General features: G+C 40.2%; 4 protein-coding genes and 1 non-coding gene across 9 annotated transcripts in view; 3 read left to right on the plus strand and 2 right to left on the minus strand.

Moving 5' to 3' along the window:
• The first annotated feature begins 12 nt into the window (after window positions 1-12).
• On the plus strand, window positions 13-10,659 carry dgcr8 (DGCR8 microprocessor complex subunit). Its single transcript, XM_071482123.1, has 14 exons — window positions 13-132; window positions 505-1,467; window positions 2,886-3,048; window positions 3,798-3,940; window positions 4,625-4,964; window positions 5,091-5,288; window positions 5,712-5,813; window positions 6,008-6,106; window positions 6,317-6,399; window positions 6,654-6,754; window positions 7,007-7,113; window positions 7,621-7,748; window positions 8,174-8,287; window positions 8,750-10,659. The coding sequence occupies exons 2-14, from the start codon at window positions 784-786 to the stop codon at window positions 8,831-8,833; spliced, it is 2,346 nt and encodes a 781-aa protein (XP_071338224.1). The 5' UTR covers window positions 13-132; window positions 505-783; the 3' UTR covers window positions 8,834-10,659.
• Window positions 10,660-10,896: 237 nt separating this feature from the next.
• Window positions 10,897-18,710, minus strand: trmt2a (tRNA methyltransferase 2 homolog A). 5 transcript variants are annotated; one of them, XM_071482129.1, is made up of 13 exons: window positions 18,671-18,710; window positions 17,990-18,075; window positions 15,001-15,625; window positions 14,693-14,801; window positions 13,863-14,044; window positions 13,633-13,747; window positions 13,409-13,524; window positions 13,212-13,323; window positions 12,879-13,001; window positions 12,125-12,200; window positions 11,644-11,760; window positions 11,461-11,557; window positions 10,904-11,330 (listed from the first exon to the last, which is right to left on the minus strand). In XM_071482129.1, exons 3-13 carry the CDS (start codon window positions 15,621-15,623, stop codon window positions 11,159-11,161), a joined length of 1,842 nt encoding a protein of 613 aa, XP_071338230.1. In that variant the 5' UTR covers window positions 15,624-15,625; window positions 17,990-18,075; window positions 18,671-18,710; the 3' UTR covers window positions 10,904-11,158. The 5 variants fall into 5 exon arrangements, with proteins under 5 accessions (XP_071338229.1, XP_071338228.1, XP_071338230.1 ...); XM_071482128.1 differs by lacking the exons at window positions 17,990-18,075; window positions 18,671-18,710 and adding an exon at window positions 16,101-16,241 and having other exon boundaries at window positions 10,897-11,330; XM_071482127.1 differs by lacking the exons at window positions 17,990-18,075; window positions 18,671-18,710 and adding an exon at window positions 16,101-16,239 and having other exon boundaries at window positions 10,897-11,330; window positions 15,001-15,628.
• On the plus strand, window positions 17,572-22,491 carry ranbp1 (RAN binding protein 1). Its single transcript, XM_071482136.1, has 6 exons — window positions 17,572-17,727; window positions 19,277-19,410; window positions 19,575-19,732; window positions 20,207-20,335; window positions 20,585-20,653; window positions 21,259-22,491. The coding sequence occupies exons 1-6, from the start codon at window positions 17,713-17,715 to the stop codon at window positions 21,402-21,404; spliced, it is 651 nt and encodes a 216-aa protein (XP_071338237.1). The 5' UTR covers window positions 17,572-17,712; the 3' UTR covers window positions 21,405-22,491.
• Window positions 20,910-21,038, plus strand: LOC139624810 (small nucleolar RNA SNORA77). The gene has a single exon (XR_011691755.1). It is a non-coding gene; the product is annotated as a small nucleolar RNA SNORA77 (small nucleolar RNA).
• Window positions 22,492-22,757: 266 nt separating the features above from the next.
• The window catches only part of zdhhc8b (zinc finger DHHC-type palmitoyltransferase 8b), a 65,965-nt gene continuing 62,864 nt past the window's right edge, over window positions 22,758-25,858 (minus strand). The window contains exon 11 of the mRNA XM_071482125.1: window positions 22,758-25,649. Within this exon, the coding sequence (XP_071338226.1) occupies window positions 25,517-25,649 (133 nt within the window). The 3' untranslated portion in view covers window positions 22,758-25,516. The remainder of the gene's footprint in view (window positions 25,650-25,858) is intronic.

Genomic DNA, 25,858 nt, shown 5'->3' on the forward strand with positions numbered 1-25,858 from the left:
AGTTAGCTTTTCGCTGTGGTTTTCTTCAAGATGGCGGGACTGGTGATGAGTGCTTGTGGCGGCTGGTCGAGATAGAATAAGTCAGAAAGGTAGTTAGGCGCCCAGTTGGAGACAGCCGTGTCATATTTATCGGTGAGTATTTATTTAACCCCTGCCTGGCTGTTTTTGGCCTAGCTGACCATTTTTGCAGACGTCTACATCTGTGTAGCCCGATGGTTGCATGCTAGCATATTAGCATGGATGTTAACGTTACCAGGGGCCCGCTGTGCAGCTGCAGACTGCACAGATGCGCTAAAACGAGGTCCTTGCCTGTTTTATTTTACGGTGACTTGATATGTCATTTGAACTTGAGTAAACGTTAATCATATTCCCAAGCAAAAAGACCTTGTTCGGTGCTACATTGTAACGTTAGTAATAGTTGTACGTTAAATGTGTTGTATTTTTACGCTATTAGTCATAAAGTTGTAATAACTGACATTTACTCTCACTGGTCCTTTTCTCCAGCTCCCAGAAGATCTCACTGGAGGATGCTCAGTGCCTAGATCCCCTATTAAGCTGAATGCATTGTGATTTCCAATAATTGAGACAGTGATTCTGAAAGCTGTCTACATTAATGAAAAGAACAATGTAGTCAGCTTAGCATATTCACATCTGGTACGTGGTCTATACAGGGATGTGCTTCTGCATGCATTCTGGGTTTAGATAAGAAGGAAGTTTCTCAACAGGTTAGATTTTAAAATCAACTATCAGTCTGTATATGTAGTAGTTGTCAAAACGCAGGAAATGGAGATAGATGATGTTCTACCCCCTCTCCCCTTGGAGCCCCCTGATGATTTTGGCCAAGATGAGGGCAGAGCACCTCCACCACCTCCCCTGCAAACGTCCAGTGACGCAGAGGTAATGGACGTTAGCTCTGGTGGTGATGGATACACATACACCCCAGGGGACGGGGAAGCCACGCCACAGCAGCCCCTCAGCAAGGGCTCAGTCACTTTCTGTAGCCACCTCTCTGATGAGGCCAATCCCAACCCACCGTGCCCCAGAACAGCCCGCCACGCTCCCCCAGTCACCAACTTTCTACCGGACCTCAAGCTGCTCAGAGATGTTAAGATCCGTGTAAGCTTCACTGAAAGCAGCAATAGCAAAGACAGGAAGGTTCTGTACACAGGTGAAGGGCAGGATGGAGGAAGTGATGATGGCTTAGACGGCCTGAATGGTGAGTTGCATGACTGGACTAGTGAGCAGGAGGTAGCTGAGGGTAGCTCTGGAGCAGGAAACACAGGCAGAAGATCAGAGGAGGCTGATGTAGACCAGGAAAACAAGGTAGAGTTTGCTGTCCTGGATGAGTTGGATGACTTCTACGACAACTTCCTGGATCATGACGATGGGGAGAGCGGTGGCTTTAAATCTGAGGTCATAGTTCAGCAGGAGCAAGCCGATGATGAGGCCGGGCCATATTCCTATGAGGTATGTCTGTTCATGTGTCTGCAGTATCCCATGTTATTATCAGCTACACACCCAATTCTTCCTTCTCTGTCAAACAGAAATGTTGTAGGCATAATACAGCTTATATAGTGCAGTCCTTAGGGGGCATGATCAGCACTGTGTCATTAAATACAGCTTCCCCTGTCTTTTCAGTGAGAACACTGCTTCAGCACAGCGGGGTCCAGCATCAACAGTGCAGTTTTACTATTTAAGTCATAATGTTTTAGTTCATAGAGAAAATGATTATCATTGCGATAACACTCTCATAATAGCTCTTCTCATAATAATATTATAAACTGACTACATCTAAAAATTATATTAGTCAAATTGAGTTCCATGTTCTCTAACTAATACCTCGAGCTGCCCCTCCAAACCACTGCAGTTTTTATACTGCAGTTTTTAGTGTGAATGTAGCCCAATGGAGGCCAAGATTATGACAGATGGTGGCATTCTTTTCATGGTAGTGGGTTTGTTAGTGGTTTCCCAAATTGAGGCAACACTTACGCAAACTTGGTTATATTTGTGCCAAACACTATGTAATGTAGGTGTGAGATCACACTACACCACTAGTTGAAGGTAATGCACATTTGGAAAACAACATCAGCCACTAGTCTTTCAGAAACAATGTTGTGGTAACTGTAATTAATCCACACATTTCACATGATGCTCGGAGTTCACATAGATATTTTCTACCAAACCGCCAAATAGTTACAAATGTTTAGTACAAAACAACATTTTGATTATGGGTCTTTCTTGAAGTCTGCAACATGTACAGGCATGGTTGTACATTTACAGTTATGTGTTTTGCTACAGTGTTAAATAACATATATTATGAAGTAACTATGGCTAAAGCTGAGTCAAAGGGCTGGTTTAAAAAAAAAAAAAAAAAAAAAAAAAAAGGGCCAGAAAAGTGACCATTGTAATGATTTCTTGATTTTACATTGCATCACTTGAGACCTGCATCAGTATGCATGACTGTTTATGTCAGAATCAAATGTCCCATAAGGCAGTATAACTTTAAATGTTTGTTTTTGTTCATTTCTGTTTTTTATTACTGAAATGAGAATTGAGATGCTGAAAGAGGTTAGTGACATTTTTAATTTCTCCCTTTAAATGCTGGGTTCCCTTTTGACATAAAATAATCAACAGTAATAAAAAAAACGAAGGGATTAAAACTGCTAAATGTATGATTTAATTTATAGTCAGTGTTTATATAAGATCAATATCATCTGGTTCTGACTTCAGGATAATTACACTTTTATGCCCCAAAGTGGAACAGATCATTTTTCCATTCAGTTTACACATCACATCAGTTAGTTTCTTCTCAGGTGATGCATTCAAAACTCCTATAAAGTGGTGACCCAACCTTCTCTCCCAGCCTTAACCATTGACTCTTCCAGGAGGAGTTTGACAATGATGTTGATGCTCTGCTGGAGGAGGGCATGCCAGTCCCCAAAAAGATGCGCCCTGCAGAGGACAAATATGGCGGGGACAGTGATCATCAGTCAGATGGTGAAGGAGGCGTTCAGCCTATGATGACCAAAATTAAGACTGTCCTGAAGAGTGAGTGGTGGATCTGTCTGTTTTAGGGCTCTGTACTATCAAGGAAATTGCAGCTGAATGTGGTTTCAGTTGTGTGGGTCAAAAATACTAAATAGTATGTGCTACATCTGTTACATAAATGTATTTTGAAGTGAACTGATACAACAGTAGGATAGTATTGTGTTTGTCTTTTTGCCAGTATAAATTACAACACAAGGTTTCCCCAGTGAAATTGGTGAGCAAAGGTGGTAAGATCTGCACAACCAAAGTGGATAACCAAGTAGCCATGGTTTCTGTGTCATAGGTCTCTTAAGTAGCAACACAGTTAGAAAGCACATGCAGAGTGGCTGAGTGGCTCTATAACCAGTCAGTATGAGTGAGACAAGAAAAACTGAAGAAAAAAAAAATTAAATTAAAACTTGTTTTAGAGGCAACAATCCAAGCCGCACACTGTGTTGTTGAATAAAAGTAGTGATGAATTCTCACCCTATAAATTGCTGGTGGTTTATATGTATGTAGTTCTTTCATGTTGACATCCAACTATTAGGTGACAAAAGTTGATGTTCGGTAACATTTTACCTGTATGTTCAGCTCTAACGCATCCTTACCTTTTTCAAACCTAAATTCAAACTCTTTTTAACTTTTATTCCAAGCCTGAGGTAATTGTAGTCATACATAAATATCACTTGATTTTTTAAAATTTTTTTTATGATGAGCAAGTAGGCTCATCATTTAACCTGCATTAACGTATAGATTTTTCCAAATGGCAGGTCGGGGGCGTCCACCCACTGAGCCTCTACCTGATGGATGGATCATGACATTCCATAACTCAGGCATTCCAGTCTACCTACATAGGGAAACCAGAGTGGTTACCTGGTCCAGACCCTACTTCCTCGGGACTGGCAGTATTAGGGTAAGATGCAGTACAAGAAGTTTCATGTCTAAATAACTTATAATACTGATGTGAACAGTGCAGAGGTTTTGATCATAACATTAGTTGGGTGCCCATCTGTGGCGGCTCTCTAAACAGAATTGTTATATATTTTGCTCCTGTTGCTAGGTTGACCAGTTTAAGCGGGCTTAAGTAGTTTGTAGTCCTAGACATAATTGGCTTTGTGGTGCTGCTCAGTGTTGAGGATCTGCCACCAAAGTCCACACTCAACTCCAGTCTGTATTTCTTATCCGTTTCCTCCAAAGCTCTCATAGACATCATCCAAATGTTTTTCAAACAATGCCCTTGTGGTGATAAATAGTAATGAGTTTTTTGGTCTGTTCTTGTTGAAGCTAATGTGACGTTACACATCACCGCCATTTAGGTTTGTGATTGTGTGAAAACAGGGAACACTGCCAATATTGGCAGAGAGCTCCTGGGGAAAAACAGAGGTTCAAGCAGATCAAATTAACACTTTTTGTTATAATATAAAAAAATAATTTTTTTTCTCACAAATTTCTTGGGAACAGATGGTCTACCCTTTTAGAAAACAGCAACTTGGAGCAATCAACCTTGAGCTTAACTCTTGAAAGTCAGGATAAAGTCAGCCAAAGAGCTAGCTTTACTGTTAACACACTTTGTCTTTTCTTTCTTTTTTTGACACAGAAACATGACCCTCCCACCAGCAGCATCCCATGCCTACATTACAAGAAAATGAAGGAACAGGAGGAAAGGGAGCTGAACGGGGAGGTGACACCTAAGGCAGAGGAGTCTCCCGTCAAACTCAGACAGGAAGCTAATGGTGAAGAGGGAGAAGGCAAGTCAGACACTGCAGCTGGGGATCATGATGGCATCTTTCCCTCCGTTCTGACTGATGCTGGCCCAGATGGAGAGGGTACCACTGGCAGCAGCCTGCAGGGTAAAGAGCCCCAGCCTTGTGACACTGCCCAAGGAGCCTTAGGACAAGTCAAGGCCAAGGTGGAGGTGTGCAAGGACGAGTCAATAGGTAAGAGCTTTTCATAGTACACTGACAGTGAGTTTGAGTTTGAAAGGTCATTAAGTTTTTGCTGTTGTAAGAACTCGTTATCAAGCTGTTTGCCATTAAGCAATCAAACTTTATAATACCTCACAGAACTTGAAGAGTTTCGCCTGTACCTGGAAAAATGCTTTGACTTTGAACAAGTCACTGTGAAGAAGTTTCGTACATGGGCTGAGCGAAGGCAGTTCAACAGGGACATGAAGAGGAAGCAGGCAGAGTCGGAGAGACCTATCCTTCCTGCCAACCAGAAACTCATCACACTGTCAGTCCAAGATGCACCCACTAAGAAAGGTAAGTTAGACTCATGCAATATCACACAATTCATGTTCTCTTTTTTTAAAACATCAAACCATTAAAACAACAACACTCCTTACAGATTCTCTGTGTAGCTGAACTCTGTGCCACAGACTAAAAAGCTGATAAAACACAAGACCAAACTACATCTGCGTAACATATTTTGTCTTGTGATGAATGTGGCCAGAATCATTTTTTCCTGTCAAACTAACAAAGCACTGTTGAGCTCTTCTTTGTCTGGACTCTTCAGCAGTGTAGTTAAAGGAACTCACTAACTCACAACTTATATCTTTTTGCAAAAAAGGCTGTGTTAATATGTGTTATTTCAGATTATGACATTTAAAGATGTTGTTGAAGATGTCCTTTTGGTGTATTGTTTGTTGATGAATTTCAAACATTTTTATGCATTTTCTAAAACAGAATTTGTCATCAACCCGAACGGAAAGTCTGAAGTTTGCATCTTGCACGAATATATGCAACGTGTCCTCAAGGTTCGACCTGTTTACAACTTTTTTGAATGTGGTAAGTTCTTTAAGTGTTATCAACACAGTGTCTGTTACATGTAAATATACTCTGTTCTGTCTGTTGACATCTACAAATCAGTGTACATTTACATCACCCCCCTCTATGGTATGTGCATGTTTGACCATGTGAACACAGAAGTATTGCTGTTACCTCTTATAAATTGAAGTGATGTGTTTCTGTGTGCCTCACAGAGAACCCAAGTGAACCCTTTGGAGCCTCAGTCATTATAGATGGAGTTACGTACGGCACAGGAACTGCAAGCAGTAAAAAACTTGCGAAGAATAAAGCTGGTAAGTTTTTATTTACAGTACTAAGCAATGTGATCACCAACAAACATACGTGATGTGTAATAGTTTTCATCTCCCCTCCCAGCCAGTTGTCTTTGTGGCACCTTCCAATATATTTTCATATTAATTGCAGTAGATAGATGCGCTGGTAAACTCGCATGTTGTAATACGTTACTAGTTCTGCACTCACTGGTAATCTGATGTAAACTCTAGCTCGAGCCACACTGGAAATCCTCATCCCTGACTTTGTGAAGCAGACCTCGGAGGAGAAGCCTGTCGAGGGCGATGAACTGGAGGTACTTCTCTTTTCCTGTTTTTTATTTACTGTACTGTAAATAACAGTAAAGCACCTATTGTATGTTCTTACCCAGAATCATTCTCAGTGATATGTTCTAGATTAAGCTAAAGCTCGTCACTGAAGGCACAGAACACAAGTTTTGATAACAAGCCTTGCAAAAAAAAAATAGAAAGATTTCCCTGAAAGTTAATGCATTTCTAAAAATTAAGGATAACCCAACAATGGTAACATTCAATGTGCTCTGTCCCACAGTATTTTAATCATATCAGTATTGAAGACTCAAGGGTGTATGAGCTGACCAACAAAGCAGGACTACTTTCGCCATATCAGATTCTTCATGAGTGCCTTAAAAGGTAAGAGATAACACAAAACTCCACCAAGAAAGTAACGTTTTATCAATGTTTGTGGTTGTGTAATTTTAAGCTTTTATCTTTGATGGATTGGTATTAGTAGTGTTAGTGTGTTTTATACTCAGCAATACAGAGTGACACATGACTGATGAACCTAAGAAGCATAAACTGAAATATTCAGTTGAAGCATCTACATCTGCTCAGAACAGTGTGGTTGCAGATATTTTTTTAAATTTGCCTTTGTTTAATCTGCAGAAATCATGGAATGGGAGACACCAGCATTAAATTTGAGGTGATCCCCGGGAAAAACCAGAAGAGTGAATATGTGATGACATGTGGGAAACATACTGTGCGTGGCTGGTGTAAGTAGACCCTAATCCTCATATCACAACATGGTGAAACTGAACCAGTCAGTGGGTAGAGCTGATGAGTTGGTTATTTGCTGGTGCGTTTGACACTAAAAACTAAAACCTTTCACATCACATTCTGCATTTTCATCTGATATCAAATATAGTGCTTATATCAAGTTGAAATGTTTCTTGAATTGCACAGCATGTAATCAGTTATAATTCCTATTTCAAGCATTGCAAATATGTAATTAGATTGCTCAAGGAGTATCGGACGGTTCAAAACATAGTGGTACTGATGCTTTATATGTACCTTTTTAAAATCTGTTTTACTTTTGATATTTATTTTGTAATACAAATCAGTTCATTTCAGTACAGTGCGAATCATTATGATGCCCATCTTCTCTTTTATTTTAATGACCCTATCTTGTTTCACCCTGTGGTGCTAACTGGTCTTTCAGAGTCTAACATGGATGAAGCTTTCTGTGACAGGTTTTGTTCATTTACTGTCTTTTCCAACAGGCAAGAACAAGAGGGTTGGCAAACAACTAGCATCTCAGAAGATTTTGCAGATGCTTCATCCCCACGTCAAGAACTGGGGCTCACTGCTGCGCATGTACGGCAGAGAGAGCAACAAGATGGTCAAGAAGGTAAGTACCCTCTTCAACACACTATGAAGTGTCGTTAGTCTGTGAAAAGTTTGTAAAATGTTTTAAAGAAAGGCTGGTTTTGTATGTCTGTTATGTCAGGCTTTATAATAAATATTTTTATGTGATTTTAAGAATCTTAAGAGAATAATTCTTGTTATGACGATGGCGTGAAGTACAAATTGTCAACCGTTAAGCCCAGAAAGCAATTAAAATGTCTTTTCAACATAAAACACTTTCTCTGCAGTTACTTGTGCCTTTTAAAACAGCTTCATGTCAGCAATTGCAAGTGCATTTTAGTTTTAACAGTTAATTGGCATGTTGCTTACACATGGCTGTCTGCCACATCAGAGAACAGCCAGTGAAATGTGAATACACCAGTACAGTGCTGCACATCTCCATGACTCTAAACAACTGATCTTTTGCAGGAGAGCAATGACAAGAGTGTGATCGAGCTCCAACAGTATGCCAAAAAGAACAAGCCAAACCTTCATATCTTGAACAAACTGCAAGAAGAAATGAAGAAACTGGCCACGCAGAGGGTGAGCAGACTTCTGTTACGTAGAGAGCAGAACATTTTACAAAAACCTCCTTGTAAGGTATTGTAATTCTAGCAACTGTGAAACATTCATCAATTTATTTTTGAGTCTTCTGCTGACTTCTGGTATTAAGTTGAGGGTTGCCTGTTTTTTGACGATGTGCTCATCCTTTCCTCCCTGGCCATTTACTTTGGTGACAGAGGTTCCAATGTACACAGATAGCTCATTGAAGGAAAGATGTGGTGGTAGCTTTATTTGAAATGGAGCACAGAACTTCATCTGGGCAAACAGTAAATCTACAGGGTCTGAATTAGTGGGAGAGCAATTGTCTCTGTTGCAGCTACACTTGATGCTTATATAGTGTAGCTGCAAGTCCTTGCCAGGATTTGTATATTTTCAAATAACTGAGCTGTCTTTCTAAACCTACTCCTCATGTTATGGTTATTTTATTGTTATGTCTACCAGGAGGAAACAAGGAAGAAACCCAAGATGACCATAATGGAGTCTGCCCAACCAGGAAGTGAACCTCTCTGCACTGTTGACGTTTAAGTCTCGGAATCACTGATGAACCACGGCACTGAAGCCCAGTCACTGTCAAGACTCGTCACACACCATCCATCACTTAATTATGCATCACTAAGATCTAATGGCAATATAATTAGTCATTGACCAGGCCAGTAGTGCTGCTTGCTTTCTTCATTCACTTATATTGGATCAGCTGGTAGATGAAAGGGTAGGACTAAATGCACTAACAGACCCTAGAGCAAATATCGTCTACCTCTCTAGATGCATCCTCACTATGGCACTAGGAAAGAAAAAAAAATCACCCAGGGTGCAGAGAAGTTAACATGACTTGACAACATATGAACCACATCAAAATAAAAATGCATGCTTCTTTGACTGCAAAAGCCACCACTTTGTTGGTTTTGTTTTGAAGTGTCGTTTTCAACAGCCGCAATCTTATAGTACCAGCACCTATTAGTTTTGTTTGTGCTTCAAGTATTCGAAAGGGACTGCTAATACTTGTATATTTATACCATTCATTTAATTGGGAAACAAAGTTCCTCTTTGACACGGTATTTTAATGGTAGGTGTTACAGATATTTTTGGGTGAAATACAAAATATGCCGATTTTGTTTATCCTCGGAATGGACAGTCGCTGTCTTGGTTTGCACGATAAAAACATGCGTTGTGAAGTGATCGCTATTCAGAGCTATTGTCATGCACCTGTGTCCTGTCTGATTTTTTTGAGTGATTATGCTGTTGGTACAAAAATAACTGCTTTTACTGCTCCTTGTATTTTAAGTGAGTTGTTGCCTTTTTGTTTTGTTTTGTTTGTTTTTTGCTTTGGCAATACAACAAACTATAGTCCTGCTGGGGCCACTGAAAAGATCATTTCTTTTAGATCTTGCCTAGCCTCTCTTTAAGTACTAATGCCATGTACACCAACTAACCACCTGGTACATTTAAGTTGCTTTTCATTTTTGGTGCCCTTAAAAAGAAAATCCTGTCAGCTACATGTTGCCTTAGTTAATCCATTTCATGAAGGGCTCAGTATATACAGTACATTGGACCTAACCCCCCCCCCCCCCCCCCCCCCCCTCCTTCAACAGGAAGTGGAAAGACCAAGCCCCCTTTACCTGATGATAAAGCATTTATTGTTTAGTCAATTAGTATTTTTAAAGACAACAGCCTATAAAACAAACTTTAGGGGAAAATGCCTACAGCATGTGCAGATTTAAGACTCATCTTAATGGATTGTGTATTTTGTTTGTGTACGTTTGCCATCAATGTGACACCTGATCATATTTTCTAACCATGAGTAGAGTATGTTTTTCAAAAGGCAGCCTTGCTAAATTCAGTTGGCACACTGACATGAACAAAATGCGTCGTGTCATTGAGTCAAACACAAGCTGATGAAACTGTGTATACCAAAGCTTACTTACAGTCTTATGCATTTTATAGAATACTTAATGTTGCTGCAAACTGTACAGTAGAAACATCTATAAACGGGAAAATACAGACATGTTACTTGCTGGAACAAAATAGAAACTGCTGTGCATTCTGTCAAGTATTTGGTCTGTGCTTTTTCTACAAAACATACAAGTACACGTCACAGTTTAAACACCAGGCTGTTGTGATATTGTAGATTGCTTCAAGAATGTGCTTTGCCCCCTGTGCGTGTTGTCCTGCCAAGTGTGTGTCAGTGTGAGAAGACCGGAAAAAAAAACAAATACTGCTTTTAGACGTGTTGCTGTTAAGTTTTACCAATGAATTGTTTGAGATATTGCCTAGAAAATGAAGTATGTATTGCAACCTGAGCTCCATGACTTCAGTGATATTTGTTATGCAAAATAAAATGTCTTGACTAATGACTAGAGGGGCTTTGTTTTATTCAGTCACGGGGGGGGGGGGGGGGGGGGGGGGGGGGGGGGGGGTTAAAGGTGTAAAGATGTTTATTCCATAGCACTCACTACTCACAGTATTGTCCGGAAAAACAGATGAACATAGTATATTGTACCAAAAACTTGTCTTAAGACACAACCAACAAAAATTCAAACTGAAAAGGCAGAGCAGGCAAAGAGACAGTCTGTAAAACTCAGTTAAACAAATACAATGCATACTGTAATCAACAGTTTATTTGAAGCACATATTAATTCTGCATTATGACTTGAGAGGACTGAACTGGTGAGTACTAAACTGTTACGTTTTGATGAACCGACCCCCTCAACGTGTACGGCCTTGCAGATACTTAAAGGACAGAAAAGAATATGAGCATTAACTTTTCCACTGATTCTAGGGAGAACTGAGTGTGTGCATACATTTCTAGTATGGAGAGCCAATGCTACCTACAAAACTGCAGAGTTTCTAAGGCTAAGAAGCTGTCTCCTCGTGATTGCCGCTGTTCTGCTGGGAGTCGTAGTCCACTCTCTCCAGCAGCAGAAGCATCTCAACGTGCATGGTCTGAGGAAACAGATCCACGGCCATGGCTCGCACTGGACGGAACGGGGCTCCATGAACTCTGTTGGATGGTGCTCTGCACAGACTAACAGAAGAGCAGAGCTGGTCACATAACAGTATGACTATTTTAGCTTTTATTTTCTTTTACTCACATTATCTAATAAAGCTAACAGCTGCTGCGATAAAAACAGTCAAATTAAGACACTACAACTTACTCAATGAAGTTATTCATGGCTGCCTTTGCATTGCACGCCACATAAACCAGCCTTTTCAGGTGCTCTGCTCTCCGGATGGCAAGAATTACCTTGGAATCTGTTCAATTAAAAGAAATTATTGAATTTTATGACAAATCTTGAAGCGAGTTAAATACATTTTCAAGTTAATGGTTGTTTACTCACGTAAGCCTGCCCTGGGCGGATCCACAATGGCAGTGAGGCTGGGTGAGACAAGAGCACTGAGAATGTTGGGGAACACGTCCTCAGCTTTTCCACAGTAAAAGTCAATGTTACTTAGACCTTAAAATACAAGCAAAGAGAAAACTGATCAAAAAAAGATGTACAGCACTTTGGATACAATCATCACTGTTCATTCACTCTGTACAAAGAAGAAACTAAAACAAGATGATTCAGTGGCTTTAAGGTTGATTTGTGAAACCAGAGCAACACACTACCCATCCACTAAAACCAACTTCTATTTACATTTTGTCTTTTAAAAAAATAATTTCTCTTTATGTTGAATATCATTTAGGAGAGATGATATTCTGTTAAATAGTTTTAACAGTAATCACCAATTCCAATACAAAATGTCACCTATTGATACTTTCAATCCTGTCACGATCCTGACATCTGACACGAGGTGTGACGTTATCTGGTGTCCTACCGTTGAGCTTTGCATTTACTTTGGCATCCTCCACTGCTTCCTGGCACATCTCGATCCCGATCACCTTCTTCACCCTCTGGAAACAAAAGTCAACTAGAATTAGATCGCATGCCTCTATCAACCAAACAACTTGCAGTAAACATGGTCACAATCTCAATTTTGAAGAACATGATGATGTCACAGTGAAGTTGACCTTCGACCATTTGGATATAAAATGTTATCACTTCATCATTTTATCTTATTAGACATTTGTGTTGAATTGTGTCTTAATTAGCATATGAATTTGTGAGTTATGGCCAAAAATGTGTTTTGTAAGGTCACTGTGACCTTTGACCTTTGACTTTGACATTTTTCCAAATAAATGTCCAGCGCTGAGGCATAAAAACTCAGAAAGTCCACTTTCATCCCTGAGCAAATATAACATTGAAAAGATTCATCTTTTAATTTCTCAAATTTAGAGAATCTCTTTGGCAACACCTTTGAGCACTCTGCCATTAACTGTTAAGTGCTCAACTTTCTCCAGCAGGTACGGTGATGATATGTCAGGGCTGTGTATATGTGAGCTTATTCCCAATTCATGGTCGATAGAAAACAGAAAAAAAAACAAAAAAAAAAAACTATGTCAGAACTTAACCAAGAACACTAAACTTATTGTGTCTGGTTAATACTGTGAATAAAGAGTGAGCTGCACACCTGCCTGTCTGCTTTGGTTATGACATGTTGCCAGATGACTGATACAGACACCAAACATTACCTTAGCCAGGGAGATGCCAATAGTTCCTGTCCCGCAGCACACATCCAGCACTGTGCTGTCCTGATCCAGCTGGGCCCACTCCCCCACAGCAGAGTACAGCACCTCTGCGGCTCCTGTATTCACCTGCCAGGTAACACAGACACACTTCACACCTGTGCACTTCATGTTTGGAGGCTTCACAGCTTTGTCACTAACATAGAAACCACAGCTGGAACATTTGTTTATATGTGTGTTGTAAAAAAAAATTATACACAACTCCAACAATAAACCCAAATGAATGAATTTGCTGAAAAAAGGACATGTGGTGGTGGAAATCTTTGAGGTCCTCCTCACCTGGAAGAAGGAATGAGGGGATATTCTGAATTTTAGACCCAGCAGTTCCTCATGAATGCAGCTTTCTCCAGCCACCAGCTCACAGGGCAAGTCCTCTGGGTTAGGAGATTTCCTTCACAGCCAAAAACACAACAGGTTTAGCTTAATGAACTGTATAATTCAGACGACTGTTAGTCATTTCATGCGTTTTCTCTCACCTTTGACCCTCTCTAACAAAGTACAGAGAGGTGACACCGCTGTCTTTCCCCTCTCCTTCTATAAAGTACTCCCTCATGGAGCTCTTTAGAGTGTTGAGTTCCTCTTCTTCAAGTTTCTAGGAGTCATTGAACAAGTAAAAGAGGTCAAAAGAGTCAACAGCCAACAGTCTGTGATTTTATTAAAAAATAAATCTGACATAGTTGAACTGAGAACATTTCATCACCTGTGGGTTGAAGAACACCACAGCCATGGCTTGTTTGGTCCTCGTTGTCCGCACGGTCAGCTGCTTCCAGTGTCCTTCATATGTCTCAGGACTGTACACAGAGTATGGGGTTGTCCTGTTTGCAAAATAATAGTGAGACTGAATGCGATAGAGGAAATATGTGTGAAAACCTGATGTTCTTAAAACACATTCTATATTTATCTTTTTATTACTATTTTTTGTAATAATACCTGATGAATTTCTGAAACTCGCTGACCACTCTCTTGGCCTCGGCGGACACATGGCACGTCTCAGCCGGCCCAACCACAGCACAGGAACCTCCTTTGTATTTCCCCAGGCGGAAACCGATGGTCTTGTCCTCACCATCTGCACCCACTGAGATGAGGAACTCACACTTGTTTCTGTACTCTGTCTGCCATGATACAGATGGATTAGGGGGATATTAGACACTACTGTATTTCAAGGTATAAGACAAACTAAATTTTCACTGAGATAGAAATATCATGCATGAGAAGACTGTATGAACTAAGGCATTGATATCACTTAATAAAACTGAGTTAGTGTACTGTTTAATAAAAGGATATACAATAACTTTGACAGTGAAACGTTCCCCTGTTTTATCACAACACAGGAAGCAACAATGAGCATTTTATGTTGAAAATGTGTCTAATGGTATAAAATAATTAAAGATTAAACTATAGTTAATGAATCAATTAGTGGTTAACAAAAAATTTAATCAGCATTCTGACAATTGATTAAACGTTTAAGTCAGTATCACAAAAAAAAAAAAAAAAAAAAAAAATTCCATTCAAATCAAAAATACTCTCCAGCTTCTAAGATGTAATCCTGCCGGTGGCTTAAAACAATCACGTGACAATTTGTATTCGATGTTTGTGATGCATCCCACATGGAGCAAGCCGAGTATATTCATTTAACATCCACCCCTACATGTAAATAATCGCTAGTCGCAGCCTTAAAAATATGCCCTAAAGCTGTTCCGTGGCTGATGTGGATCCCTGTAAAATGAAAGCTGCATCACACCAGAAATCTAAAAATATACCTGTGTGGGAGATGGTTGGATAGCTTCCAGGGGACAACACATTTTGTTGTATTTCCCTTTCTGTGCAAACAGCCATGGCAGCATGGCTTTGTTGGTGCTTCCAATCTCTCTGAAAAACAGGAAACAGAGTGGCGTGACTGCATTTCTGTTGCAAAAAAGATGGTCAAACTTGAAGCTATTAAATGTACATGTCAGGAGTTGCCATAAAAAAAACAGCATTGGTCTCCATAGTCATCCATAGCTAGTGTTGCTGTCGAACAATTGCTGCTGTTGATATGGTGCGACTCCATATAAATGACACCACCTACTTGGCCAGCCTCTGCAGAACCCCCACCACCTCCTGCTCCTTCCTCCTCAGCTGCTCCTCGTAAGGCACGTTCCACAGAGGAGTCACCACATTGGCTATCTGGACACTGAGCGGCTCCTCTTCCTCATCCCCCTCTGCTCGCTTGGATGGGGGCTGCCCTCCTGCGCCCTCTCCCTCCTCCTGCCTCCTCTTCCTCAGGATGGGGTCTGCTTTGGGTTTGGCCAGCTTGACACTCAGCACCTGGCCCTTCCACTGCATGCCATGCACCATCTTCATGGCCTTGTCGCGCTCCTCCTCATTTTTAAAGGTGACAAAAGCAAACGTCTGCCTGCCAAACAGCTTGATTTTGTGCGGGTTGAGGCTGTGCTTGGCCAGGAACTTCTTCAGGTCGTTGAAGCCGACGAATTTGGGCAGATTCCTGATCTCCACTTTGAAGATCTCAGATGTGAAGAGGTCCTCTTTGATGTAGCGGTACATGCTGGGGTCAGAGGCAGCCTCACTCTCATCTTCAGCTTTGACATCAGACTTTACGTCCTCATTGCTGGAGTCCTGGGGGAGGTCATCAGGTTTCTCCTCCTTTGAGGGTGGTGTATCAGCCACTGCGCTGCCACTAACATCAGCCATCACTGCTGGGTCGTAACACAGTGCAGTTAACAGACTGATCTTATATTCAGAAAGATATGTGAATAAAAGTTCTGTCAATGTCACCACACACTTTTTAGTGTTTGTTTTACTTGTCACCGTTTAGAAAACATTGTAACTGTATAAAAAAAACCTTTACAGTTAGTTTCAAAATGAACGGTTAAAATAAACAAAAACAGCGACGAAATTTTAAAATAGCGACTTTTAAGGAGATCAATTGCTTTTAAGAGCTTGAGTCTTGGCTGTTTATCAAGCTAAAAGACAGCACACTGAGGTCTGTAATGTTACATATGTTTGTTAAAAGGCTGAGGTGGAAATTATTCACATCTCTTCACCAGAGAAAACGTTTCGTCAAAATATCTGTTTAATATCCGACGCTTCATACATATATCCCTACCCTGCTAAATATCAGCCATGGACACACTAAATGCAGATCCACATGTTTTTTAAGAGCCTTACCTCTTTACATTTACTTTCGATTCCAGTTTTCACTCAAACGCACAGGGCGCTACCATGTTGATGTAACCACGTGTTGCATGAACTTTGACCTTTTTTAAAGTGATAGTCGACATTTTGGGGCTGGAGCGTCATGAGCACCTTGTTTCATAAGTCATGTTTTCAGAAATGGTTCTGGTTACTTTGTAGATACAGTTAAAAAAAAAAAAAGATGAATTAAAACTTAATTGAAATCTGTTATGGTTCCATTTCAATAGTAATTCTCTCAACTTCTCTTAAATGTGTTACTTGTTCCCAAGAGGAAATGCGTCTTGCAGCCAGGTGAAACCATACAGTCTATGGGTGAAAGACAAAACACAAGATACATACAGGATAATAAATATATATATGAAACATACGATATGTAAAAGATATGCCACAAACCCACACTGCAAACTCACATTAATTATGTAATTACGGCTCCAAATGCAATTTCCTCTATGTAAAGTCCACAAATAATATAGAGTCATACTGAGTCCTTTTACATATTAAACAGACCAGTAAACATGTGCTACTGAACCAATCTTTTTCTTTTCGGGTTTTTTTTCCTAATAATGTTAGTTGAAATAAAGTTACTAAGTAAAGTTTAATCAGGATTCAGTGATGAAATCAATAACGCCTAATGTTTTTTCAATGTGCCTTCAAAACTAAACAATTCTGGATAACTTCTATCATTAATATAATATTAATATCTATTTTTATAAAGGTCTATGCTGTAAGAAAACTTATATTAATTGTTCCTAAAATTATTGTATGTTATCATAAGTAAATTTTACTTACAGCCTCCTGAAATAGTGAAATAATTCATTCAGCTTGTGACATGTTTACCCCAACCACCTAGATTTAAGTATGTGTATTCATAACAGGAGTGCAGAAGACTGGACCTTCAGGGGCTTCACCATATGCCAGTTTGTGCTCTAATGATTTACATAGTTGGCTGTGAATACCGCCTGCACCACTGCAGTCCGTTATAAACTGAAATGACAGAGGCCATAAGGTGACCCCTGCATTATTAGTAGATCTTAAGACCCCATCTTAAAATTCAGTTGAAGGCCTTTATTACTTCAATTTATACTCTGCCCATATGCTGCATTTCAATTAATGTGCTTGTGCTTAGTTAAGTTAGGAATCACGAATGAATGCATACACTGCATGATTCACAGAGGGTGGGATAACGGGTCAGTTCATTTTGACATTAAAAGATATGAACACACATACTCCTTTGTTGGATGTGATGATGCTGATCCAGATTAATTGTTGTTTGTCTTATCTCTGTCGATGGAAGTATTCATAAATGTCATCCTCACACTTCAGTATAACAAACCCTATAATTTTGCAGTAGATGCAGTAGGATTGTCACATTTTCCGTACTGACTGACAGTATATGAGGGAAACGGGCCCCTGCCCAGCGGGGCGCAGACGGACCCAGCCCGGGGAGGCGGGGCGCCGTCATGCGTAGGAACTTCGGGGCGCGAAAGCTGCAGCAGGAAGTGAGGGTGGCTGAAGGGAAACGGCGGCCAGTTTGGGATTTGAATCTATCAAACTACTTCCATAATCTACAAACATCTACATTAATATGGCAGACCCGAAGGTGAGGTCACACATTTTAGGTCATCTAGTGCATTATGTCCGCTTTGAAATCGGAATTTTGTGGCGAACATTGTATTTAACGCGTCGTAATCCGTCAAAGTTTGTCAAGGGAGCTGCGAGCCAGAAATGCCGACAATGATGTTGTTTCTCATGATGCTAGAGAAGCTAATCGATATGTTTGCAAGGCTGTATGGTGTAATGAGGCTTCAGAGATTTCTGACAGGCGGCTGGAAATGCCCAGTGTGTCCAGTGTGAGGTTTTACCCGCTGAGACGTTTCCACTGAGTGGACGTTGTTCGCTCCGAAGTGCTCAGGAGTCAGCATGTTAGCATTAGCCTCTTATTCTGGTCCTAAACCAGGAAAGCAAAGGACACAGTTCAGTTAAGTTCACCAAACTATCGCAGTCGTCAGTTGTTTGAGCAGGGTATGTCACAATCTGCGTGTAGCCGACTGGCCAGAGACAATAAGGTTAGCTAGGTCCCCTGCCTTTGTCTGCCAAGCACAAGAGTTGCTAACATTAGTTTGCTAATGTTAGCTGGAGCAGCAAGGCGCAGGGGACTGTGACTCCGTGTTGTCGGGCAGGAAACAGTAACAAGTTTAACACTGAACCGAGGTCCAGTTATCCCGTAAACCATGTCACCCAAGGTCCTGTTAAATATTTGTGGTCTGAGTCAGTGACACACATCATGGTGCGAAAAGCCCGACCATTAGCTCTCGACTAGCCTGCTAGAGAAAGGCCTCGTTAACGAGCGAGGTAACTTCACAACGAGTTGACTCAGGAAAACAAAGTTGAACAACTAATTGTGAACATTACTGAAGTAAATTGTAACTCCGTCAAGCCCGAACTTTTTAAATGTCCATTTGCTCATTCAAGACAGTGAGCTCATTAAATAAATTATACAGCTATAGAGTCGTCTTAATGTCAGTTGCGTTGATGCAGCTTACCTCTGTTAGCTAAGGCGCATAGTCTTGAGTACCACACTGAGACACCGCTAACTCTTAGATCATAAGCAGTAGGTTTGCCGCCTTGAAGAAAGGAAAACCAGCCGCGTATACTTAACTAATATTCGTTAAATGATGCTGCATCTGACTATTCACAAAGGGCTCTCCACGCTTTGTGACCAGTCAGGGGGGCGCACACTTTCTTATGGATAACGTTCACGCTCTTTGTTAGGGTTTCACTCTTGTATGAAGGTTATGTGTGTTCTTGACATATTAGTAATGCACAGTTAATCTTGTGCGCATCAGTCTGAGACCATGTTGCATCAAATAGCATTAAAGATGCTTGGCTCAGCAACAGTGATTTACAAAAGGCTTTGCCAGTTCCCCCTACAAAAGCTATACTTAACCAATGAGCTCTTAAATCCCTCTATTGAAGCATTCATGGCCTGTTGGTCAGTTTGTCCCAGAGAGTTTGAAGAATTACTTTGACCTATACCACACGTCTAAATACTTAAAACTAAACTCTAAATGTTTGACACAAATGAGTTAAAAAAAAAAAAAAAAAAAAAAAAATCTTTGAGTTAATTCATTCACTGCTTTTCATTTTAGGACCAGGAGGAGCACGACACCACTGCAGATAATGCAGAGGACTCCAATCATGATCCCCACTTTGAGCCCATCGTGTCCCTTCCTGAGCAGGATGTGAAAACATTAGAAGAGGATGAGGAGGAGCTCTTCAAAATGTAATTTCCTTTAGTACTCTTGTTTTTATAGTCATCTGTTATCTGTCACACAAATGTCATTTAATATACATTTAGCTGGCCAACACGTGACTGTTAAACCAGTACATTGGTATCTCCCTGATCCTGATTGATCCTGTTAATGAAGTATACTGTTGTTTTCCCAGGCGGGCAAAACTATATCGCTTTGCCTCTGAGAACGACCCTCCAGAGTGGAAGGAGAGGGGAACTGGCGACGTCAAGCTGCTGAAACACAAAGAGAAAGGCACAATCCGCCTCCTGATGAGGAGAGACCGGACCTTGAAGATCTGTGCCAATCACCACAGTGAGTCCAGTTTGCAAATATAATTGAATTGTTGTTTTATGTCATAATTCAACATAGTATTATAAAGGAAGAAAACATATTAATCTGCTATAATAACAAAAGGCCAGTGTATGACGAACTGCGCTATGTATTGTATAGCAAATTTAACTCATACCTTTATGTGCTCACCTATATGTGTAAAGACTATGATGCTTATGTTACCAGTTACCAGATGACTTTGACTGTTCACAATTTGACTATATTTGTGTTCCCCTAAACAAATTCAAGTGGAGATCAAAACAAATTTAAGGAAATTTTTTATCTGAGTGTAATGAACATGGAGTATGAGCTCTGGAGAGGAGAACAGAAGTAATACCAAACTAATCAAACTGTTTTGATTATAATAATAGCAATTCGCAAAAACTAAATAGTATATCTAATACTACAATGTAAATGACTGTATATTGACATTGTTCTCCCTCTTGTGAACTTCAGTTATACCTACAATGGAGCTGAAGCCCAATGCTGGCAGTGACAGGGCGTGGGTGTGGAACACACTAGCAGATTATGCTGATGAATGCCCCAAACCTGAACTCCTGGCAATCCGCTTTTTAAACGCAGAAAGTAAGTATTCATGCATCTAATCTAATATTACATTTGAAAGGTTGCCCAAATGCAAAGACAACCAGCTGTAAAAATCCCATTTTCTACATCTACACTTTGGGCAACAGCACCCACCAGCTATTTCTTTACTGGTTTTCCTGTTTATTTTTTAAAGTAATTTATCAGTGCAGCATGATTGAGCAGCCTCATTGTCCATCATACAACAGCTGGGTTACGTAAACATATGCTAACTCTCTGTTCTGTTTACAGATGCTCAGAAGTTCAAGGTGAAGTTTGATGAGTGCAAGGAGGAGGTCAGAAAAAATCTAGAGGGAACAGGTACAGAAACCTTAAATTTAAGGAATTTTTCTTTTAAAAAAATATATATGCGTTATTAGATGCAGGTGAGATGTAATATGGTAGTGTCTTTTCACAAATTAGTCATTTAAAAACTGCAGTACTTCAAAGGGTTTGTTGGTTTACAGGGAGGTTTAACATGCCAATATCCCACTGTTGTACTCAGGTTTGACTGTTGTCTATTGCAACCTGTTTTAAATTGAGTTCAAACCAGGGATAACATGACGAGTTTGAGTATGCAGACACACTCTGTTCTTTGCTGCTCCCTCCAGCCTGGGACTTTTTCTGTCTGCTACATGAACATGCAGAATGTTACACTCGACTGGCTTTCTAAAAGGCTGGTGTCAGTATGTTCTGCTACATGACAATTCAGATTTTTATCTAGATAATAGTGTTTTCTAATCTGAACACAGCAGCAATGAGGTGCAATATTCTTTAGTGAGTGAGTTGAGGTGCAAAATGAAAACAGCAGGTATGTTTTCTCTAAAGACCAACGGGCATCTCAGGCAAGCAGAAGACATGAAACTGACTTGTGTTTAACCTACCTAGCTTTTTAGTTGATGGCATGTTTCACTGTTTTGCCACAGGCAACACTGATGGTGCAAACAAGGTGGCAGAGAAGCTGGAGGGGCTCTCCGTAAAAGACAAGGCATCAGAAGAAAAGAAGGCGGAGGAAAAAAATGAGAAGAAAGAAGATGAGAAAAAGGAGGTGAAGGCTGAGGAGAAGAATTGAGAACCAAGAACTTGCTTTGCTGATCTTCAATTTATCAGTTTTTCCTCTTTTTCTACAATAGACTCTGAATGAACTGAATTTGGACACTTGCATATTTTTAGTTGTTTTCTTTTTTTTATTCTGTTTTGCCTCAAGATCACAAGTCCTTGATGCCACTGGGGAGAAAAAAATACAAGATAGAGAATTTAAGAAAAAAACAGAAGCTCTTTCCCTCCCATCCTTTACCCTCTTTGCACCGTGGAATGCCACACTTTCCATCCTTGTCATCTGCAGTTCAATGTTACATTTGAGAAACTGTGAAAAGAGGCTTGTGATAGTGATAATTCCCACATTGGGGTATTTTTTTTGTTTTGTTATTCTGAAGCAGAGTTTGTTTGTAGGGGGAGAGGATAATGTAGCCTGCTTGTTAGCAGCACAGGGTCAGGGACTAGGAATTATGGAGGTGCATTATAGATATAAAATCCCATGATTCATCTCAGTGGGCCTTCTTAACCCTGTCCACTGTCTATGCTTCCACTGTAAGAAACAGCAAGTAAGATGACGACTTCTCAGTGGATGCCTTGTAGAAATAGTTCTTCATCAGTTCTGTTGGGAACTGACTAGAAGAGGAATCCCCTCCAGACAGTTGAGGGGCATCAGATGCTTGCTGCAGATTGCAGTGCCCACTGATAGCTGACCGATAGGAGATCAGATGCACTTAGCTAAGCTTTTTTTTTTTTTTTTTTTCCTTTTTGTTTTAATATCTGAAAACCATTAAGTCCAAAGTGAACGGTTCATCAGAGTTTGGTGCAGCTACGCTCTGATTAAGTTCCTCACCAGGAAATGGAGTTTGCATTCTTTAGATCATAACATTCCCAAACTTTAAAGCATGTAGAGTATATGTAACAGAGTGTGCCCTATCTGATCTGTGTGCTCACCACCCTCTCCTTTTCTTTCCACTAATTAAGTTCTTAACCTTGCCTCTAAAGTGCATCTAAGTGCCAGTGCATCTGTAAATACATGTATATGGATGAAATGTTGCTTCTCATTTGCACTCAAATGATTTAAAATGTTTCCTCCACCTTCGAATAAAAGCTGTCAAAGACCACATTGCATTCGTATAAGAATCACTTGTTTCTTGGGAAGGCTAATGAGCAAATGTGCAGTCATGAATAATGCTGCTTGTCTTAAGACTGTGCTGAGTGTTGTAGGAGTTGAAACAAGATGGTGTGACTGTATGAAAACCACCTAACCTGCATAGATTTTGATTGAATTTTGAAGATTGTTACATAATAGCTGTGGAAAGACAACAAACTATCAATTTTGTGCAAGTGTTTCTCATTTTGACTTTTAACAAGAATCAACCTCATTCACTCAAAGAGATGGAAACTTTATTTACTCTGCTCAGGTCATTGGGAAATATTTCCTCTTCACAAAAATAGGAACGCATGTACATTTATAGTATACTCTATATTTTGATACATTTTGAGTTTCAGAAAACAAAATCACCTCGTGGCTGATAGAATAGATTCATTGCTCACTGTCAGGAATGGTCCCTGACCTGCAGTGATGTCCATCCCAAAAACAAGAACATTGGACTAATGGCAGTCATCTTAAAGAGGAATGACATCGATAATGCTTTGATATGTGGTCAAACGGGGGTGTGTTTGGGCAGCTTAGCAGCTAACAGTCTATTCAGGTATTTCAAGATGCTCCTGTTAGCTGTGTCACTGACACATCAGATTTGCCATAAAAGTAGCCCTGTGTACCACAGCCTTAGATCGGAAACCATGATTAACAATTCAGACATACATGACTTGAATAGAGCGTCCTGTGTTACTTCACATCACTGTGTTCATGGTAAGGCAGCTGGGTGAGACCTTGAAAGGGAGACCATACTTGTCAGGGTGGTTGTAAGTCTTGGTAATATCCAACCTTGTCAGAAAGCAAGAGTCCACCACAGCTACCAGCCTTTACACTGATCTCTGGAGAAACTATCGATATATCAGAAATGGGAATGGAAAAAAATCCTGTAAAAAGTAACTTAACGTAAATTAATAATTTGTACATTGGCTGCTCTTCTTTTTGCTGTCAAAATTTTAAAGTTTACCCAGTCTGAGTTAGGTCACTCCTGTCAGTTGTTGCCCAACCCAAAACACGAAAGGTACTGTCCCTTAATATACAACAATCTTTCAACCAGCCACATTTCATTGTATATGAAACAGTTTTTCCTCTTAAAAGGCAACAATGGTTTATTCTCAATGCAAATGTAGCTGGGCCAAATCTACCACTTCACATCCAAGTCAGTTCTGGCATGTTTTGACATATTCAGATGGTGCAAAACATTGATAACCTACCACTTAGATATTATATGCTTTTTTTTTTTTTTTTTTTTTTTATTAATAGCAAAAAAAAAGTTCCACTGTAACTGAGTGGGGCTTAATACTGAAGCTGTTCCAGACAGCTGCTGTGTTACTGTTTGCTGTCTTTGTGAAATAAAGGGGGTTTGTTGCCGCTTTTGGCACTGAAATCTCAAGGCTGCCTCTACACAAAGCCCAATCTTTGACTTGCGTACAGCACTCATTGGCAGTTTAGTGTGGACCATGTGACTGTTGAAAGAGTTTGACTTTAATATTTCACTTCCTCAAAATCACATATCAGCTAATTACATTTCACCATATTTCTTTTTTTTTACACTGCAAGGTAGAACAAGCTATATTTACTTTATGGATCATTATTCATGATCACATTTATTTACTGTATATATAATTTATCAACAAAAACCTCCACTCAAAATAAAACATCCATTCCAAGTTAAGTATCTGTATAAAAAAGATGTATCAAACATAGTTTTTTGTAAGGTTGGGTATATAAAAAGGAAACAAACCGATAAAAAAAAAAAAACTACAAAGTAATAAATGAGTGACCAGTTATCTTCATTTGACCACATGGGACAATGGCTTGTTTTTCTTCACCCTTCCAATCCTATGATTATAACACAAACTTACATACTTAACAATTTTCTTAAACACAAAACATTAGCAGAAAAGTTGTTTTGGTAGTGCAAGGCTGTACTCGCTCTGAACTGTATGAGAACCGTTAGGATGAGGTATTCTGATCCTTCAGAGCCACATATATCAGCCCAGCTCTTGTGACATGGGTCATATTAAACTCACCAAACTCAACTTCACTAAAATAAACAGAAGCCTACAATGATGTACTGCACCTTTGTGAAGGGAATAAAGGGGGCTAAGCTATACTCAAGCCCTAAATATCTGCACTCAACTGAGACAAAGAAGAAGACATTCATGATTCATGAATTCACATCGCCTAACATCTCCGGTGCTTGCATTCATTCCTGAGAAAATTCTTTTTCACAAAGACATAGTTTTACTTTTGATTAAAAGCAAAGCCTTTCTCAATGAATGTGGAATGCAACCACCAGACATGATCTGAATAAATTCTCCTCGACATCCCCTCTTCCAGCTTCTCGTCTCACTCAGGTTGTTTTTCCTGCACTTAGGGTTAACCTAGCTGATCTGTCCTCCATCACCTCTCAAAGCTGGACGACTCCACCACATATGCTGAAGATGACATGAGCTGTACGGGTTAATGTGAAGCACCTTGACTTCTTGAGGTGAATTGACATTAATCCCTTCTCACAGAAGTCCATAGTGAGGATGTCAGTGTTTAATTCATCTGTAGTGTTTTGTTTCGCCTTCGGAGCCTCTTGGAGCAAAGTTTGTGTTTGTGACATTTTGAACAGCGTACACTTCATGACCACATCTGAGAAACAACAGTAATAACATTGACGATCTTGTTGGACGGTCCACTCTTACAACCAAGATGATGAGCCACAAAGATGTTTAGGACAAGACACTCCCCACACATACTGTACAGACTACAGCGGTATCAACTGACAACCAATCCCTCGGGTACGAACACACACGGGCATTTGGCTAGACAGACCAACACAAGAGCAGACAGAGCCTCTGATTGGACAGTTACTCCAGAAACAGGGAGTGCTGCGTGCCCCCTACTGGTCATTATCTAGACTTCAAAAAATAACAGAGGAGACAATCTCTTTGTAGCAGGGTGGCCGTTGTTGTTGCAGGTGGATGCTGTGTCCCTGCTCACACTGATATCTCATATGTGGTGCCTCCTACGCCTGTCACCTTTTTGACGTTACTGTGGCGACTGGGGCTGAGGGTGGTACCCTGGGTGCTGGGGTGGCAGTCCATCTGCCCATTAACTTTCATGGCCTCTCTGAATGGAAAGAGAAAACAGAGAAAACAATTCAACACAAGGAGGAAAAGAGATTTAACACAAACCGAACAATGAGGGTTGTGGCAACATGCAGATTAGACGTCTGGAGCATGACAATTTTAAATGACAAAAACAGAATCGCAGTATGGGGGAAGACTTGAAAGTGTACTTGTTAGTGAAGACAAAGGCTTGGAAATGTTAGACCAGTA

Source organism: Trachinotus anak, unplaced genomic scaffold (genome assembly GCF_046630095.1).
Source record: "Trachinotus anak isolate AG129_WGS33_773 ecotype Australia unplaced genomic scaffold, CSIRO_AGI_Tana_v1 ptg000008l, whole genome shotgun sequence".
In the NCBI taxonomy this organism is placed as follows: domain Eukaryota; kingdom Metazoa; phylum Chordata; class Actinopteri; order Carangiformes; family Carangidae; genus Trachinotus; species Trachinotus anak.